The following is a 20,856-nucleotide window of genomic DNA, read 5'->3' as shown; positions in this document are numbered from 1 at the left end:
TGGGGTTAGGAGGGAGAGATGGATCAACCATGATTGAATGGCATAGGCGACCTGAATAACCTAATTTTGCTCCTATAATTGATGAATTTATGTCTGGGACAGGTGAGTGTCAGGGGGTGGGGGCCTAGTGCAGGTGAGGCAATTACAGGGCAGGGCGGCGTGACGTTGAGCCCAGGTGAATGTATTACAGGGCGGGGAGGTGTGGTTGCGTGCCAGGTAAGGGCGGGGAGAGCTGGGCTGTCTTGGGTTGTCTTGGGTGGAGTACACTTTGTAAACCCAGAGACTGCGGTGGGACCGGCCAGTGCAGAAGTGTGAGGAAACTGTCTGTGGAACAGCGAGAGCAGAAAGCGGTTGTAACCTCAGGCTGGGCACGTTCTTTCCACACACCTCTCTCTGTCTCTCTCACACACACTCGTCTCCAAGCTTTTCCACGCAAACTTTACACACTCGGAGACTTTTGCAAGCATTGGGTTTTGTTTTTTTTGGGGGGGTTTTTTGTGCACAGAATCCACCCTCAGAGACTTTGCAAGCGAGTTTTGTTTTCACACACGCACACAGCAAGGGGGGCAAGTTTAGACGCTTTTCTCTCTAGACCGGCTGCAGGAGACCGGGGAGCCGCTAGCCGAGCCGCGGGACTCTGGGGACGATGTGTGGGCACGCCGGGCGGATCGCTGCCCTTGCCTCGCTGTTTCTGGTAAGACTGAACACCCCTCCCTCCCTCCCTCCCTCTCCGTTACACCCGCACCTTGTGTGAGATGTGGTTCCTTCTGTGTTGGTTGGGGGTTGTGTAATTTGCTTATTTTTATTGCTCTTATTGTTGGACTGTGGGTGACTAAATTTCGTCCAAAAAAACTTGTTTTTTGGATGACAAATAAAGATATCCTGATCCTCCTTCGGGAACAAGCACCGAGCAGCAATTCCTTAAGTTACAGAGGCAGATATTTGCTCCGATAAGGTAGAAGCAAGGAACTAGTGTTTAACAAAACAAAAGACACAAAATGCTGGAGTAACTCAGCAGACTTGGGGAGGCTCTTTAGAGAACGTGGATAGGAACTGTAACAGGGAAACGAGGATTGCAGAAACAAGGAACTGAAGATGCTGGCTTGTAAAAATAACAAGCCAGCAATCTTCAGTTCCTTGTTTCTGCAATCTTCGTTTCCCTGTTACAGTTCCTATCCACGTTCTCTAAAGAGCCTCCCCAAGTCTGCTGAGTTACTCCAGCATTTTGTGTCTTTTGTTTTGTTAAACACTAGTTCCTTGCTTCTACCTTATCGGAGCAAAAAAAAAAAAAAAAAGACAGAGTGTTGGATTAACTCGTCTGGTCTTGGAGTGACTCTGGCCCGCAGAGTCACTCCACGAGTCCGTGTCTTTTTATTTGCACATATTTGTCCAGATGCCCAATTTAATAGTCATACAGCACGGGCAGGCCCTTCGGCCCCACACGTCCATACCGACCAAGATGCTTCATCTACACTAGCCCCGCCTGTCCGTGTTTGGCCCATATCCCTCCAATCCTTTCCTATTCGGGTACCTATCCAAATTTATTTTTAATGTTGTTACAGTACCTGCCTCCACTACCTCCTCTGGCATCTTGTTCCTACACCCACCATTCTCTGTGTGGCAAAAGTTGGCCCTCGAGTTCCTCTTCAATCTTTTCCCCTCTTGCCTTAAACATATATCTTGTTCTTGATTTCCCTACCCTGGGTAAAATAGTTTCATCAAACAGCAAACAGTTAACATTTTCTTTGAAACGATTACCTTCTAATTTATGATTATCTTCTGAAAAAGAATCTCTGCTCAAAACATCTCCCCATGTTCACCAGAGATACTGCCTGACCTGCTAAGTTACTCCAGTACCTTGTGTCCTTTTATGTATTAACCAGCCTCTCTAGCTCCTTGTTTCTAGCTTCTACTGTTAGGTTAGCCCCCCCCCCCCCTGCATTAAAGGTGCAATTTTATCATTGTTTTGAACATTCCTTTTAAACAAAGATCAAGTTTCGCAGGAACTGTGTTCCAAAATTCATTCCGTGGGCAGTTAAAAAAGTTACTCATTTGGCTGACTTGCAGTTAATAATTGTACAGTCCTTGCTGGTCTGGATCCCAACATGTTTTCGGAACTTGAGATCAGTCTTAGAATCATACTGCATGGAAGCAGGCCCATCGGCCCAACTTGGCCGCACTGACCAACATGCCCCCTCTACACTAGTCCCACCTGCCTGCGCTTGGCCCATATCCCTCTAAACCTGTCCTATCCATGTACCCGTCTAAATGTTTCTTAAATGTTGCCGAAGGGCCCGTTTCCACATTGTATAACTCTGTCGTGATGACTCTTAAACAATTTTTACCGGAGGAGTGGTGGGTGTCAGAGGTGGTGGTGGAGGCAGATACGATAGTGGTACTTTGGAGGTTTTCAGATAGGCACATGGACATGCAGAGATTGAGGGGTATGGATCACGTGCAGGTAGAGGAGATTCGTTTAACTTGGCACCATGTTTGGTATGGATGTTGTTGGCCGTAGTGCTTGTTCCTGTGCTGTATTGATCTATGGACATGGAGGGATATGGATCATGTGCAGGCAGATGAGATTAGACAATAGGTGCAGGACGAGGCCATTCGGCCCTTCGAGCCAGCACTGCCATTCAATATGATCATGGCTGATCATTCTCAATCAGTACCCCGTTCCTGCCTTCTCCCCATACCCCCTGACTCCGCTATCCTTAAGAGCTCTATCCAGCGCTCTCTTGAATGCATTCAGAGAATTGGCCTCCACTGCCTTCTGAGGCAGAGAATTCCACAGATTCACAGCTCTGACTGAAAAAGTTTTTCCTCATCTCCGTTCTAAATGGCCTATCCCTAATTCTTAAACTGTGGCCCCTTGTTCTGGACTCCCCCAATATTGGGAACATGTTTCCTGCCTCTAACGTGTCCAACCCCTTAATAATCTTATACTTTTCGATAAGATCTTCTCTCATCCTTCTACATTCCAGTGTACACAAGCCTAGTATAAAGCCTTGCTTTATCTTGGCATCATGTTCGGCATGGACATTGTGGGCTGAAGGGCCTGTGCTGTACAATTGTATAGTTGCACAATAATAATCGTTTCATAATCCGCATCCCATTTTAATTTACTGTTGCCTTTTGTTAATATTATTTGATTATATTTTAATCTTTTTGTTTAAGCACTGCAAATAACAAACCTTTATTTTTATCGGCTACGAATGTTCTTAAAAATTCAGTTTGAATTTGTTGACTTGGTTGTGCGGGTAGATTAATGTGGCTTCCAAACAATGCTTAATCTTTTGGAATTGAAGAAGGACCTGAAACGTCACCTATCCATGAGATGGTGCTGACCCACTGAGTTACTCCAGAACTTTGTATATTCTTTTGTCAACCATCATCTGCACTTCCTTGTATCCACATTTAATCTGTTTAATGGATAACACCATTGTCTGATTCATAACATTTAGATATTAACTTGATACTGGGATTCTACAGAACTATTTGCAACATAGAACTTCATATTCTCAACATGAACCTTTCCCACACATTCTCTGAGTTACAGTTTAGTTTTACTTTGAGAGAGAGAGAGCGTTGAAAGATTACCTTCGGCCCACCGAGTCCATGCAGAATCAACGATCACACATACACTAGTTCTATCCTGCACACCAAGGTCAATTTACAGAAGCCAATTAAGCTACAAATCTGCACGTCTTTGGAATATGGGAGGAAACCGGAGCACCCGGAGAAGCCCATGCAGTCGCGGGGGAAACGTACAAACTCCATAAGATAGCACCAATGGTCAGGATCAAACCTGGGTCTTCATAAATGATAGGAGCTGAGTCGGGCATTTTGGCTCATCAAGTCTGCTCTGCGATTCAATCATGGCTGATCTATCTTTCTCATTCTCCTGCCTTCTCCCCATAAGCCCATTCTCCTGCCTTCTCCCCATAACCCCCTGCCTGACACCTGGAGTTGGGACCTATTCTCTGGTGCTCTAAGGCAGTAACACTGCTACCACTCCCCCCTATCGCAGGTGAAGAGTTTAGTTTAGTTTAACGATACAACATGGAAACAGGCCCTTCAGTCCACCGTATCTACGCCAATCATTGGTCACCCATTCACACTAGCTCTATGTTATCCTACTTTCTCGCCCACTCCCTACACACAAGGGGCAATTTTACAGAGGGCCAATTAACCTGCAAACCAGCACGTCTTTGGGATGTGGGAAGAAATCGCCGCACCAGGAGGAAACCCACGTGGTCACTGGGAGAACATGCCTACTCTCTTGTATACCGACAGTACCTGTAGTCAGGATTGAACCTGGGTTTCCAGCACTGAGGGGCAGCAACTCTGCCGCTGTGCCACCCAGTCAATCAATCAAACGTTTTAAAATTTAACTTAGTTATAATGCTTTGTTGTCAAGGCTCAAGAGTGTTTAAGTGTCATATATGTCGCAAAGGAACGAGGAAGTTCGTACTTCTCACAGCTTAACACGTCTTTAAGCATAATTACAGAGAAATATAATAATCACAAATTCAATGAATTAATAACCGTAACCCGTTCAAAAGCAAAACCCCAAATCTGTAGTTAAAGCAAAATACAAAGTCCATGGTAGCTCTTAGTCGAGGTAGAAGAGTATAGCACAGGAATGTGCCCTTCGGCCCACAATGTTTGTGCTGAACATGATGGCAGAAAGCATTTAAACATTTTATCGGATGCATTACAGCGTGGTTTGTGAACATTGCCATCCAAACCTTCTGTGGCAGAGAATTCCACAGATTCACCACTCTCTGTGTGGAAAAAAACGTTCTCATCTCAGTCCTAAAAGACTTCCCCCTTATCCTTAAACTGTGACCCCCTTGTTCTGGACTTCCCCAACATTGGGAACAATCTTCCTGCATCTAGCCTGTCCAACCCCTTAAGAAGTTTGTAAGTTTCTATAAGATCCCCCCCTCAATCTTCTAAATTCCAGCGAGTACAAGCCGAGTCTATCCAGTCTTTCTTCATATGAAAGTCCTGCCATCCCAGGAATCAATCTGATGAACCTTCTCTGTACTCCCTCTATCGCAAGAATGTCTTTCCTCAGATTAGGAGACCAAAACTGTACGCAATACTCCAGGTGTGGTCTCACCAAGGTGAGGTAGCCCCAGAACCTCCCTGCTCCTATACTCAAATCCCCTCGCTATGAATGCCAACATACCATTCGCTTTCTTCACTGTCTGCTGCACCTGCATGCCTACTTTCAATGACTGGTGTACCACGACACCCCGGTCTCGTTGCATTCCCCCTTTTCCTAATCGGCTACCATTCAGATAATAGTCTGCTTTCCTGTTCTTGCCACCAAAGTGGATAACTTCACATTTATCCACATTATACTGTCGTGTCATCCGCAAACATGGAGATGTTGCATTCAATTCCCTCGTCCAAATCATTAATATATATTGTAAATAGCTGAGGTCCCAGCACTGAGCCTTGCGGTACCCCACTACATTCGTCAGACATGATTTACCTTTCATAAATCCATGCTGACTTTGTCCAATGATTTCACCACTTTCCAAATGTGCTGCTATCCCATCTTTAATAACTGACTCTAGCATTTTCCCCACTACCGATGTTAGACTAACTGGTCTGTAATTCCCCGTTTTCTCTCTCCCTCCCTTTTTGAAAAGTGGGGTTACATTAGCTACCCTCCAATCCTCGGGAACTACTCCAGAATTTAAAGAGTTTTGAAAAATCATCACTAATGCATCCACTATTTCTGGGGCTACCTCTTTAAGCACTCTGGGATGCAACCTATCTGGCCCTGGGGATTTATCGGCCTTTAATCCATTCAATTTACCTAAAACCACTTCCCGACTAACCTGGATTTCACTCAGTTCTTCCATCTCATTTGACCCCCGGTCCCCTGCTATTTCCGGCAGATTATTCATGTCTTCCTTAGTGAAGACAGAACCAAAGTAGTTATTCAATTGGTCTGCCATGTCCTTGTTCCCCATGATCAATTCACCTGTTTCTGACTGCAAGGGACCTACATTTGTCTTAACTAATCTTTTTCTCTTCACATATCTATAAAAGCTTTTGCAGTCAGTTTTTATGTTCCCTGCCAGTTTTCTTTCATAATCTATTTTCCCTTTCCTAATTAAGCCCTTTGTCCTCCTCTGCTGGACTCTGAATTTCTCCCAGTCCTCTGGTAGGCTGCTTTTTCTTGCTAATTGCAGAGAATTGTGGACGCAGCCCAGACCATCACACAAACCAACCTCCCTTTCATTGACTCCATCTATACCTCATGCTGCCTCGTCAAGGCCACCAGCATAATCACAGACCAGTCTCACCCCAGTCACTCCCTCTTCTCCCCCTCCCATCAGGCAAGAGGCACAAAGTTGTGAAAATGCACATCTCCAGATTCAGGGACAGTTTCTTTCCAGCTGTTATCAGGCAACTGAACCATCCTATCAACAACTAGAGAGCGGTCCTGAGCTATTATCTACCTCACTAGAGACCTTCAAACTATCTTTACTGCGATTTATTGTGCACCAATCATTAATCCTTCCATCCTGTATCAATACACTGTGGACGGCTCGATTATAATCATGTATTGTCTTTTTGCAGACTGGTTAGCACGCAACAATAGCTTTTCACTGTACCTTAGAACACATAACAATATACTCAACTAAAAAAGATGGTTAGAACAATTCTACATCTGTTCTGCCACACCGCTCTTCTTGCTTTCTTCCTGTTCTCCCCTGCAATCGGCCTGACCCGAAACGGCACCTATCCATGTTCTCCAGTGATGCTGCCTGACCCACTGAGTTACTCCAGCACTCTGTGAAACGGCACCTATCCATGTTCTCCAGTGATGCTGCCTGACCCACTGAGTTACTCCAGCACTTTGCTTTTTTTATTCGGTTGATCTACTTGATTTATTATGCCTGTGCAGAGGATTCAATGCCATTTGTATCTCTATTATACAATACATACTTAGAAAATAAATTTAGTTTAGTTTTGATAACTTTATAGACAGAGCATGGAAACAGGCCCATCTGCCCACCTAGTCCACGGCGATCAGCAATCAATCCCCATACGCTAGGACTAGCCTACATATGTGGGACAATTTACAATTTTTACCAATGCCAATTAACCTACGTGTTTGGAGTGTTGGAGGAAACTGGAGTAGCTGGGGAAAACCCATGTAGTCACAGGGAGAACGTACAAACTCCGTACAGGCAGCACCCATAATCAGGATCAAACAGGTTCTCTACCGCTACGTCACTGAGCTGCCACCGTTCTGTAGGCAAAGTTCAATGTCCACAATGGGGTAGAGGTGAATCGAACATGACCCTAGGTTATGGAAGGACTGTTCAGAAGCCTGATGATGTTATATTTTGTATATTAGTTTGTTACATTGTAACTGCTGTAATCATTATCAGCCATTTAAATTTAACAGCGTAGGCATTCTTTATACTTTAGTACATTGCAACTGTCTAACCTTGTTACATTTGGATGAAAGATAATGGTGGCGAGATAAGGAAAGATATTGGCCTTGGGGTGATGGGTGGATGTGAGGGATGGACTAGCAGGGAAATAAGGGTGGCGAAGTATGAAGGGATGTGAGCATTGAGATAAGGATATATTACTGAATGGGATTTAATGGTGGCAGGGACAGACGGGTGACTGCAAAGAAATGAATGACTGAAGAAAGGAGTGTGGGTATGAGGTAATGTAAAGAAGATAAGGTTTGGAATAATCCTATAAACATAGACTGCCCGATGTACTAAGTGGGCAGTCAGGTGGTTGGCTTCCTGATTGTTCCAGCCGTTGTTTGCAAATAATGGCTTTTAACTTCTCGAAGAATTCTCCGTGTCGCCTGTCTTAATTTCGAGGATCAGGGAACCACAACAATGACAGAGGGAAAAAAAGCTGTTTGAGTCTGGTGTGTGCGCGCTTCAAGCATCTGTATCTTCTACAGCTTCCTCTGGCAGCTCATTCCAGATATGGACTGCCCTCAGAGGAAAATGTCCCTGATGTCCCTCTCCTTATGAATTAATTTGGAGCAAGATCTTTTTCTAATTAAATGATTTTTTTCGAACATTATTGCAAAATAGTATGCCAGAACGCTGCACTTGTACATTATTTCAAAGTTTACTTTCTGCTAGTTATTAGTTTATTTGTGGAACTACAACTATCTGCTACAATTTTAGGTGTTTGCACGACTTGAATGCGCATGTGTCGACGATTCATTGGAGGTGGCTTTACCGAGTCGTACAATTAAAGCGGAACATCTGATTTCAAAAGGTAATTTGCCTCTACTTTTAATGGTGGATCGGTTGGTTTTTGTTCAGGTCTTGTCCATCTTGGGGTTGTAGAGAACTGCAGTTGCTGGTTAATATGTGAAAGAACACACAGTGCTGGAGTCAATGGCAATAATAAATCTGAACTAGTAGCAGGTTCCACAGTCCTCTAGGTCTGAGAATTCCAAGGATTCACGAGCCTCTGGATAAATATTTTCCTTCTCATTTCGGTCCTGTACCAACCGTTGATGTAAAATTCTATTTTATTACAAACATTGTGGGCAGCAGAATGGCATGTGGTAGTGGTGCTGCCTTGCAGCACCAGGGACCTGGGTTCGATCCTGACTGCACGTGCTGTTTGTACGTTCTCCCTGTGAGCGCGAGGGTTTTCTCCGGGTGCTCCAGTTTCCTCCCACATCTGCACGGTAGCGCAGCGGTAGAGTTGCTGCTTTACAGCGAATGCAGCGCCGGAGACTCGGGTTCGATCCTGACTACGGGTGCTGCACTGTAAGGAGTTTGTACGTTCTCCCCGTGACCTGCGTGGGTTTTCCCCGAGATCTTCGGTTTCCTCCCACACTCCAAAGACGTACAGGTATGTAGGTTAATTGGCTGGGTAAATGTAAAAATTGTCCCTAATGGGTGTAGGATAGTGTTAATGTGCGGGGATCGCTGGGCGGCACGGACTTGGAGGGCCGAAAAGGCCTGTTTCCGGCTGTATATATATGATATGATATGATAAAGACATGCAGGTTTAGAAGTTACAGCAGCAGATTTGGCCCATCAAGTCTAATTCATTCAATCATGGCTGATCTATGTTTCCCTCTCAACCCCATTCTCCTGATTTCTCCCCATGACCCCTGACGCCCTTAGTAATCAAGTATCTATCAATCTCCGCCTTAAAAATAACCGTTGATGGCCACCGCAACCGTCTGGGGCAATGAATTCCACAGATTCACCACCCTCTGACTAAAGAAATTCATCCTCATCTCCTTTGTAAAGGTGCATCCTTTTCTTCTGAGGCTGTGCCCTCTGGTCCTAGACTCTCCCACAAGTGGGAACATCCTCTCCACATCCACTCTATCCAGGCATTTCACTGCTCGTTGTTGCAATGAGGTCCCGCCTCATCCTTCTAAACTTGGGTGATTGCTGGTCAGTGTGTACACGGTGGGCCAAAGGGCCTGTTTCCAAGCTGTAACTCGATCCTAAACTCTTGGAAGTCCGGACAAAAATAATCATCTGCGATCATTATCCTAGGTGGAATGTTGCCCGCAGGTTGTCCAATTCTCTGCAGGTTAGCACACATCAAGGTTTGCCATGAAATGGAGAAGTGGGTTGGGTTGGAATTCTTTTCCGAGAGTGTTTTTGAAAGTAAACCTGTGCAGGGGGAAAAAAAGCAGATACAAAGAACTGCAGATGCTGGTTTATACCAAAGATGGACTCAAAATGCCGGAGTATCTCAGCGGGTCATGGCGATTTTTTTTTGCAAGGGTCCCATTGTTTGTTTTGCATACAACCCAGTAAAATCATACAGGAGACCTCACCTGGGCAGTACACAAAGAGCCGTTATGTTTCTATTGCGACAAAGATGCTACCTGAACCTCTGAGTTATGCCAAAATGTTGTTATATATCAACACTTTAGGCACGCTTAGTTAATGTTTAGTTTAGAGATACAACATGGAAGCAGGTCCTTCGGCCCATTGAATCCATGTTGATCACGAGTTCTATCCAACACACCAGGAATAATTTACAGAAGCCAATTAATTTTTACCTGCGCGTCTTTGGAGTGTGGGAGGAAACCGGAGCACCCGGAGAAAACCCCCAGTCACATGGAGAACGTTCAAACACTGCAGACAGCACCCAAGCTCAATATAAAACCTTGGTCTCTAACGCTTCACCGCTGTCGCCTTTTTCTACGTTAGGCTACTTGGGACTGTTCAACTAGAACATAGGACATATAACAGTACAACGCAAGAGCAAGCCCTTCGGCCCACAATGTGCGTGACGAACAAACCTCATCTACCAGTATATTATCCATATCCCTCCATCTCCTGTTATCCATCTAAATGCTTCAGCAATGCCACTATCGTTTCCATCTCCTCCATTACGTAGAGAATATAGTACTATGCTGAGTATATCCACTCTACACTCTATCTTCTCCTTTGCTTTACCTATTATGCCTGAGTTTGAACTGCTTGTATTTATGCACAGTATACGGGGTGGCACAGTAGTGCAGTTGTAGAGCTGCCTCCTTACTGCACCAGTGACCCGAGTTCGATCCCGACCACAGGTTCGGTCTTGATGGCCATCTTGGCCAGGCCCAGGAGCAGACCGACAGGGAGACCTCCCCCTCCTCCATCCCGACCCTCCCGCCTCTGCACCGGGTGCCCAAAAATCAGGAGCGTAGGTCTAAAATGGCTTGTATACACTGGAATTTAGAAGGATGAGAGGAGATCTTATCGAAACGTATAAGATTATTAAGGGGTTGGATACGTTAGAGGCAGGAAACATGTTCCCAAGGTTGGGGGAGTCCAGAACAAGGGGCCACAGTTTAAGAATAAGGGGTAGGCCATTTAGAACGGAGATGAGGAAGAACTTTTTCAGTCAGAGAATGGTGAAGGTGTGGAATTCTCTGCCTCAGAAGGCAGTGGGGGCCAATTCTCTGAATGCATTCAAGAGAGAGAATGGATAGAGCTCTTAAGGATAGCGGAGTCGGGGGGTATGGGGAGAAGGCAGGAACGGGGTACTGATTGAGAATGATCAGCCATGATCACATTGAATGGCGGTGCTGGCTCAAAGGACCGAATGGCCTCCTCCTGCACCTATTGTCTATAAAAATGGAGCCAAAACTTGAGGAGCAGCCCCTTCAGATACTCGAACAGGGGCTGCATCCTCACGCACTGTGAATACAAATGGTACACGGTCTCTTCCTCGCCGCAGAAGTGACAGGCGGCAGAAGAGTCCGTGAACCGGCTCAAGTACCTGTTGCAGGCCACAGCTCTCCAACTCTCCACCCCAGGTACCCGATGTAAAGGGGGAGGACTCCCTTGTAGAGAGACCTCCACTGGGGACCGCTCCCGCTGCACGGTGGTAACACGGGCGTGTCTGGACGGAAGGGCGTGTCCAGACGGAAGGCGAGGGCGAGGAAGTGAAGAGTGTGCAGGAGCAGCCTGTACAATACGCGCCTCTCCGTGTCATGGAACGGCACGCTGGGCATCTTGGATAGGCGCTCATGTTGTGTGGGGCCGGCTCTCGGGAAGCGACCGGGGCCGTGGGTCCTATGAGCAATTCCGACTGAGCGGGGGTAAGCCCGTCCAGAATCACTCCACACACAAGCCTCTCCTCGACACCCACCATGACAGGGTGAGGACTGGCCACCCTCGCAGCCACAACACCCCTTCCCCCTGAGGAGCAGCGCCTTGGCTGAAGATGAGCAGATTCCTGGGTGCCCTGGTTTCCTCTCTCACTCAAGACTTGCAGGTTTGTAGGTTAATTGGCTTAGTATAAATTGTAAATTGTCCCTAGTGTGTGTAGGATTGTGTTAGTGTGTACGGATCGCTGGTCGGCATGGACCCGGTGGGTCGAAGGACCTGTTTCTGTGCTGTATTTGGACGGTTCAATTGTATCATGTGTTATCTTTCTGCTGACAAGCTTTTCACTACCTCAGTGCACATGATAATAAACTAAATTCAATAAAAGTCTAATGTGCTTTGTTTAGATAGTATGCAAAACAATGCTTTTCACTGTACCTAAGCCTAATGAATCTCCATGTGAGTTGCTGTTCGGTATACTTCAGTGTTACAGTTTTGGGGAGTGTCTGCTTTTACTGACCTGCTCCTTTGCTTGTGTCTCCAGTGGATTTGGATGGCTGCCATCAAGGGACATTGCAGATCAGTGCTACTGATTCAAATTTCGTCATGGAGTCTGATGGCTCTTTGTATGTCGTTCATGACCTTAATGCCACCGCTGATCAGATGACCTTTGACGTCGACCTCAAAGATTCTGTGACCTCGGACACGTGGAAAATTCACATTCGCCTACTATTCCCAGCCAATCTACAGGTTGGTAACCAGCTCCAAATGCACTCATAGTCATACAGCATGCAAACAGGCCCTTCGGCTCACCTAGTTCATGCTGACCAATATGCCCCCATCGATACTAGTCCCACCTGCTGCCATTTGGTACAACTTTCCTATCCCTGTACTGTTCTATATCTTGTGTTTCTATGACTCCAGCGATGTCACAGAGGGATATGGATAGATTTAGTGAGAGGGCAAAGATGCGGGTAAATGAGGTGCATTGGAGGTAGATTTACTGGTTCTTGGGTAGGCTTTTCTGGAGTATTGCATGCAGTTCTGGTTGCCCCTTTACAGGAAGGATTGGAGGCTTTGGAGAGGCGGTTTACTAGAAAGTTTAGGAAGGAACTGCGGATGCTGGTTTAAACCGAAGACCGACACAAAAAGCTGGAGTAACTCAGCAGGACGGGGTGAAGGGGTGGGTGATGTTTCGGGTCAAGACCCTTCTTCAGACTGGTTTGGGATAAGGGAAATGAGATAGAGACTATAATGTAGAGAGATAAAGAACAATAAATGAAAGATATGCAAAAAAGTGACAATGATAAGGGCAAAGGCTATCGTTAGCTGTTTGTTGGGTGAAAACGAGAAGCTGGTGTGACTTGGGTGGGGGAGGGATATATAGAGAGAGAGAGACCTGCGTTCGATCCTAACTATAGGTGCTGTATGTATGGATTTTGTATATTCTCCCTGTGACAGAATGGGGTTTCTCCAGATGTTTTTAGGTTCCAGATGTACAGGTTTGTAGGTTAATTGGCTTCTGTAAGTTGTAAAATGTCCCCAGTGTATAGGATAATATTAGTGTGCAGGGGGATTGCTGGTTGACATGCAATTGGTGGGCTGAAAGGCCTGTTTCCAAGCAATATTTCCAAAGTCCAAAGGATATAGAAAAGTACATGGATAGGAAAGGTTTAGTGGGATATCGGCCAAACGACAGCAAGTGGGACTAATTTACATGGGGCACATTGGCCTGCACGAGCTAGTTGGGCCAAAGGGCCTGTTTACACGCTCTTTGACTCTAACCTTGATTGATATCTCTGGAACTTTAAAGGGAATTGAATATTACCCAGTCCTTCAGAGGGGTGGTGGTGGTGTACCTGGTAGAGTTGCTACCTCAAAGCTCCAGTGAGCCAGGTTCAATCCTGACCTCTGGTGCTTTCCTGTGAGGGGTGAATATAACTGAGTGCCAGAACGTGGGATAGAGCTGATGGGGAAGTTGACAAGAAGAGATTCCAGAATAAAATAGGTGAGGAATGGGAATTGGTTGGGGGTGCTGTGGGCGTCTGAGTGGGAGGAGGGAGCTGTCGGAGAGAGATGAGGGCCACCGAGGGGGGGGGGGGGGGGGGGAGGGGAGGTGCTCACGATGAAGCAGGGGATCCAGCAGGTTCGGTGGCCAAGGGTAGGTGGGTGGGGGACAGTTGCCACGTGTGGCAGCAGGCAGTGGATAGGAATGTTCAGTAGACTTTTGTATCTTTGTCGGCGTCAGAAAAGTGGCAGCACTTGTGTGCTGCCTAGGTGAGGTCTGCTGTATTGTTTTTACCGGGCTGTATGCACAACCAAGCATTCCACTGCACCTAGAGCACCTACATGTGAAATAATAGTATGTCATATAGAAATGTGGTCTTTGCATGACTCGGGGCTACAGCAGTAAAATTCATTATTACCAGCCTGAGATTGACCAACATTGATTTGTTATTAGGTGAAGGGCTGGCTTGGGTTTATTATTGCCACGTGTACTGAGGTATGGTGAAAAGCTTTGTTTTGCATGCTGTCCCATCAGATCAGATAATGCTGTACATAAATACAATCAAATCAAACTCGCGTACAATGGGTATAGCAAAAGCGAAGATACAGAGTGCAGAATACAGTTCTCAGCATTGTAAACCTGCTGTAATAGTGTTAGATACATCCCGGGATGGAAATACCAAGTACTGCAGGGTGTAACTCTTGGGTGAGAGGGGCAAAGTTGGAAGGTCATGTGCGGGGCAAGTTTTATTTTTTACACGAGGGTGGCAAGTGGCTGGAACCCAGTGTCATGGGTAGTGGTGGAGGCAGATATCACAGTGGCATTTAAGAAAATTATGGATGGGCCCATGGAAATGAGGGGATATGGATCATGTGCGGGCAGATAAGAATTTGTCCTGGCATTATGTATGCACAGACATTGTGGGCTGCAGGACCTTTTCCTGTGCTGTACTAGTTCTTTATTCTAAATACTAATGAAACTATCACTAGAACATTTGGAAATGCTGAAAGATTTCTGGGTAGAGGTTTAGAAGAGTAGAGCGATTGTATCAGATGATAGTAGGTCCATCTCTGGGATCTACTCTCCATGAGAGTGTAGATCCTTCTCTGGGAAGATCTGTTCACCATGAGATTGTAGGTCCCCCTGTAGATCTATCGCTGGGGTGGTTGGTTCCTCTTTGAGTAGATCTACTTTTTCTGGAATAGCTGTCCCTTCTTTTTTTTTTTTAAATTTATTTTTTTTTTTTTTTGAAAAGCATATGTACAAATCGAAATAAGAAAAAACACATTTGTTACAACGTTCTTACATAGCTTCAATTTTTAAATTTTTAAAGAGAGAAAGTAAAAATAAAAATATAAAACTATAAACTTGGGGAGAGAGAGTAAGAGGGTTAAAAAAAAAAAAGAAAAAAGGATCTAACAATAAAAATTAACGGGAGTAGATCCGGGAGACAAAAACCACAGCTGTACATCCAACCCCCTGTCCCTTCTCTGGGAAGATCTACCTCTCCCCTGTGGTGGTAGGTACTTGTCTGTGAAGATCTATCTCCGGAATAGTTGTTCCTTTGATGGAATGAATCGCCACACACCTAAGTAGCATGTTAGACCTGTCGGTGATATTCCATGGACAAACAATCGAGAACAGAATGCACGATCACCAGACGAACTGAGTTGGCTTCTTGTGGTTATGGAGGACAATGTATAAACATCTCTCCCCATTCAAACAGAAAAACTGTTACCTGACATGTGTTTTCTGTACTTCCGACTGTTGCAGGAATCGGGTCGGAAGCGGAGAGCTGTTCTTCTGAGCCGGCAGAAGAGGCGTTGGAGACCTTTTCCTTTCACCATCACCGAGAAATCTCTTGGTCCTTTCCCCGAGTACGTTGGAACAGTAAGTTGCAGTGTTGACTTTTGTTTGAATTAATCTTAATTTAAGGAGAGAAAAATGTCCTTGATAGTTCGGTGCCATCCTTGGAGGGTCACCTATGCATGTGCTCCAGATATAGGAAATGGACCCATCGGCCCAACTTGCCCACACCAGCCAACATATTCCATGTATACTTGTCCCACCTTACCTGCGTTTGGCCCATATCCCTCTAAACCTGTCCTTTCCATGTACCTGTCTAAATGTTTCTTAAGCATTGCAAAAGTATCTGCATCTACATGGAGGAGTTTGATTGAACGATACAGCATGGAAACAGTCCATGCTGATCATCGATCGCCCATTCATGCTAGTTCCATGTTATCTAACTCCGTATCCGCTGCCTACACGCTTGGGGGAATTTTACAGAGGCCAATTAACCTACAAACCCACACGTCTTTGGGATATGGGAAGAATACAGAGCTTTATTTGTCATTCGGTACCAAGGTACCGAACGAAATTACATAGCAGTCACACAAAAAAAAAGAACACAAGGCACATGACCCCAACACAAACGTCCATCACAGTGACTCCAAACACCCCTTCACTCTGATGGAGGCAACAAAACTTCCACTCTCTTCCCCACGCCCACGGACAGACAGCTCGTCCCCGACCGACCCGCACAGTCCCCGTAAGGGGATGGGAGTCCCCGCGGCAGAGCCGCACCGGGCGCTGAAACGTCCCGCGGCCGAGCCGGGCGATTGAAGGCCCCGCGGCCGAGCCGGGCGATGGAAGGCCCCGCGGCCGTACCGTGCGCTGCTAAGTCCCGCGGTCGAGCCGCACCGGGCGATGTTACGTCCCGCGGCCGAGCCGCGCCGGGCGATGTTAGGTCCCGCGGCCGAGCCGCGCCGGGCGATGTTAGGTCCCGCGGCCGAGCCGCACCAGCGATATAAAGTCCCGCGGCCGAGCCGCGCGATGGAAGGCCCCGCGGCCGAGCCGCACCGGGCACTGTTAAGTCCAGCGGCCGAGCCGCACCGGGCGATGGAAGGCCCCACGGGCGATGGAAGGCCGAGCCGCACCCCGCGCCGTGAGGAAGAGACCTAAAAAAGAAAGGTTTCCCCCACCCCACCCCCCCCCCCCCCACACATACACAGCCAAAAAAAACAAAACAAAAACCATCCCAACACTGACACACACAAAAAAACAAAAAACGGAGCACCCTGAGGAAACCCACGCAGTTACAGGGAGAACGTGCAAACTCCACACAGACAGCATCCGAGGTCAGGATTGGACCCAGATCTCTGGAGCTGTGAGGCAGTAGGTCTACTAGCTGCACCACTGTGCTTTTGTATCCAATCAAATCAGTACAATAGATAGAGCAAAGGGGAAGATACAGAGTGCAGAATATAGTTCTCAGCATTGTAGCGCATCGGTTCCAGAGACAAAGTCCAATGCCCCAAATGGGGTAGAGGTGAATCGGACAGTACCGCAGCTTATGGAAGGACTGTTCATAAACGTGATAACAGAGGGGAAGTAGCTGTTCCTGGGTGCGGTAAACTACAAAGGGCATTACTTGCACTCGGACCTTTGGGATTTGTATTTTGCATAAATTGGGATATCTAAAAAAAAAAAGTTTGTTTATTATCTATCGGGTACTGTGTTTACAGAACTATTGTGCTACCGCAAGTAAGACTCTTTATTCTGTTTTGTTGCAAATTATTACAAATCTCTCTTGCATCTTGATTCTGATGGTGTGCTCTTTCAAGCTTCTGTACCTTCTGCCCAATGGGAGTGGGGAGAAGAAGGAATGGGTGGGACAAGTCTTGCCTTGTAGAAAGAATGAATGGCAGATGTTGGTTTACAAAAAAACCTACAAAGTGTCATGGAGGCACACAGTGTGGAAACGGGCCCTTCAGCCGAACCTGCCCACACTGACCACCATGTCCCGTCTATGCTAGTCCCAACTGCCTGCGTTTGGTCCATATCCCTCTAAACCTATTCTATCTATTTACCTGTCTAATTATTTCTTAAACCTGCCACAACTACCTCCCCTGGCAGCTTGTTACAGCCACCCATCAACCTTTGTGTGAAAATGTTATCCCTCAGATTCCTCTTAAATATTTATCCAATCTATTCCCCTCATGATTTTATACACCTCTATAAGATCACTCCTCAACATTTTGCACTCCAAGGAATAGAATACCAAGTGCTGGAGTTACTCAGCAGGTTGGGCGATTGTTTTGAGTCGGGACCCTTCTTCAGTCTGTTTGTAGTTCAGACAGTCTTTAGTTATGTTGGCTGCCTTTCCCAAGGCAGCGCGAGGTGTATTTCAGTTTCACCGCATCCGCAGTAGTTTGCTGTGAAGGGTGTTTTAATTTTTTTTTAATTCACGAGAACCTTTTGTATTCTTTTCAGATAAGGTCGGACGATGAACAGGATTATAAAATTTTATACGAAATAACTGGTGCAGGAGTTAATGAACCTCCGGTCAATTTGTTCACGGTAGAGCCTGAAACTGGGAAAATCTTTGTGCATAGGCCTGTGGATCGAGAGATATATCCGGTGTTTAGAGTAAGTCCCTGGAGAGTTCTTTTCTTGGTATTCCGAAGGCTGAATTATATTCTGGAAGCTGACTTCTGCTGACTGGATAGCATTGAATAAAAAAGATTTTCACTGTACCTCTGTACAAGCAACAACAATAATAAAGCATGCTCCCTCAAGTCCATGTATTTACTGTCATTAAATGATTATCTATTTAATTAATCATAGAGTGTGGATACAGGCCCCTCAGCCCAACTTGCCTACACCAGCCAACAAGCTCCATCCACACTAGTCCCACCTACCTGTCTTTGGCCCACATCCCTTTAAACCTATCCTATCCATATACCCGTCTAAATGCTTCTTATATATTGCAGTACTACCTGTCTCAACGACCTCCTCTGGCACTTGTTCCATATACCCACTACCCTTTGTGTAACCAAAAATTACCCCTCGGGTTACTATTAAATCGTTTCCCCCTCACCTTAAACCTATGTCCTCGATTCCCCTACTCTGAGCAAAAGACCATATGTTTACCCGATCTATTCCTCATGGTTTTGTACACCTTTATAAGATCACTCCTTATCCTCCTGTGTTCCAGGGAATAAAGTCTTAGCCTGCGCATTTGTGAATAAATATTAAACCTAACTTTGGCTTCTCAATTCCACAGCTGACTGGGAATGCAAGGAGAATGGGAGGCGAAATCTATGAGAGGCCTCTCGATCTGACCATTAAAGTCCAAGATGTTAATGACAATATCCCTAGGTTTACTGAAGAAGAGTTTGTTGTGAACCTTCCTGAACGTTCAGCAACTGGTGAGGATACATTGATTTTTGCCCCTCTGATGGGACTGATTGATAGAATAATGTGACTGATTAAGATGATTGGGATGTAGGAGAATAAAAAGAGCCAGTGGATGTAGGGTATCTGGACTTTCAGAAAGCCTTTGATAAGGTCCCACACAGGAGATTAGTGGGCAAAATTAGAGTACATGGTATTGGGGGTAGAGTATTGACAAGGATAGAGAATTGGTTGCAAACAGGAAACAAAAAGTAGGTATAAACTGGCCCCTGTCAGAATAACGGGCAGTGGCGAGTGGAGTGCCGCAAGGCTCGGTTCAGGGGCCGCAACTATTTACAATATGTATTAATGATTTTGATGATGGAATTAAAAGTAACATTAGCAAATTTGCAGATGAGACAAAGCTGGGTGGCAGTGTGAACTGCAAAGAGGATGCTTGGAGGCTGCAGGGTGACTTGGACAGGCTGAGTGAGTGGGCAGGTGCATGGCAGATACAGTATAATGTAGATAAATATGAGGTTATCCACTTTGGCGGCAAGAACAAGGACGCAGATCATTACCTCAATGGTGTCAGATTAGGAAAAAGACAAGTGCAACGAGACCTGGGTGTCCTTGTACACCAGTCACTGAAAGTAAACATGCAGGGACACCAGGCAGTGAAGAAAGGCATGTTGGCCTTCATGACGAGAGGAATTGAGTATAGGAGTAAAGGGGTCCTTCTGCACTTGTACAGGGCCCTGGTGAGACCACATCTGGACTATTGTGTGCAGTTTTGGTCTCCTAATTTGAGGAAGGACATCCTTGCTACTGAGGCAGTGCAGGATAGGTTCACAAGGTTAACCCCTGGGATGGCGGGACTATCGTATGAGGAAAGATTGGGCCTGTATTCACTGGAATTTAGAAGGATGAAAGGGGATCTTATAGAGAAGTATAAAATTATAAAATAACTGGACAAGCTAAATGCAGGAAAAAAAATTCCAATGTTGGGGGAGTCCAGAACCAGGGGGCACAGTCCAAGAATAAAGGGGAGGCGATTTAAAACTGGGGTGAGAAAAAACATTTTCACCCAGAGATGTGAATTTGTGGAATTCTCTGCCACAGAAGGCGAAGAGAGTTAGATAGAGCTCTAGGGGCTAGTGGAATCAAGGGATGTGGGGAGAAGGCAGGCACAGGTTACTGACTGGATGATCAGCCATGATCACAATGAATGGTGGTGCTGGCTCGTAGGGCCAAATGGCGGCCTCCTGCAACTATTTTCTATGTTTCTAACCGTTCACTCTAGTTCCATGTTATCCCATGTTCTCACCCACTCCCTACACATTGGGGCGATTTACAAAGGGCCAATTAACGTACAAACCTGTATGTGTTTGCGATATGGGATGAAACCGGAGGAGTCCCACATGGTCACATGGAAAACGTGCAAACTCTGCACGCAGACAACACCCGATGTCATGATTGTACCTGGGCCTATGGCGCTGTGAGGCAGCAGCTCTACCAGCTGTGCCACTGTGCTGGATTTGACGGGACAAAGGGCCTGTCAGCTTGCTGTTTGATAACTTGGTGCTTGTAATTTTCAGGTACGTCATTGTTGAACCTGACTGCCACCGACAAAGACCAAGCCAAAACGTTAAACACTTTGCTGGCTTATCGGATTCTGTCCCAGGTACCACTTTCCAGGCATGGTTCACTCTTTTCCATTGATGGAAAGACCGGCGAGATCAAAACCAACAGCGATAAACTCGATCGAGAGGTACGTTGTCTTCCATCCCACCCGTGTTTCAGGCCAAAGGGTTGAGTGACCTGGATTACTGCCAATGCTTGGCTGTGCTAATTTTTAGTTTAGAGATGCAGCCCACTGTGTCCACCCTGCACTGTCACTAACACAGAAACCTGCACGTCTTTGGAGTGTGGGAGGAGCCCCTGGTACCCGAAGAAAACCCATGCAGATCATGAGGGAACGTACAAAATCCATACAGACAGTCCCCATAGTCGGGATCGAACCCGGGTCTCTCTGCTACCTGCTGTTGGAATAATTCCCATGAGATGACATAG

General features: G+C 46.1%; 1 protein-coding gene across 2 annotated transcripts in view; it reads left to right on the top strand.

The window, feature by feature from the left end:
- The first annotated feature begins 343 nt into the window (after positions 1-343).
- LOC144592856 (desmocollin-1-like) overlaps positions 344-20,856 on the top strand; it is a 38,275-nt gene continuing 17,762 nt past the window's right edge. For both annotated transcript variants that reach the window (XM_078398025.1, XM_078398024.1), the window contains exons 1-7: positions 344-694; positions 8,199-8,292; positions 12,142-12,347; positions 15,379-15,495; positions 17,881-18,036; positions 18,674-18,818; positions 20,382-20,554. In XM_078398025.1, coding sequence (XP_078254151.1) covers positions 647-694; positions 8,199-8,292; positions 12,142-12,347; positions 15,379-15,495; positions 17,881-18,036; positions 18,674-18,818; positions 20,382-20,554 — 939 coding nt within the window. In that variant the 5' untranslated portion in view covers positions 344-646. The remainder of the gene's footprint in view (positions 695-8,198; positions 8,293-12,141; positions 12,348-15,378; positions 15,496-17,880; positions 18,037-18,673; positions 18,819-20,381; positions 20,555-20,856) is intronic.

Source organism: Rhinoraja longicauda, chromosome 4 (genome assembly GCF_053455715.1).
Source record: "Rhinoraja longicauda isolate Sanriku21f chromosome 4, sRhiLon1.1, whole genome shotgun sequence".
In the NCBI taxonomy this organism is placed as follows: domain Eukaryota; kingdom Metazoa; phylum Chordata; class Chondrichthyes; order Rajiformes; family Arhynchobatidae; genus Rhinoraja; species Rhinoraja longicauda.
The sequence above is the reverse complement of the archived record's forward strand: the minus strand, read 5'-3'. Positions and strand labels throughout refer to the sequence as shown.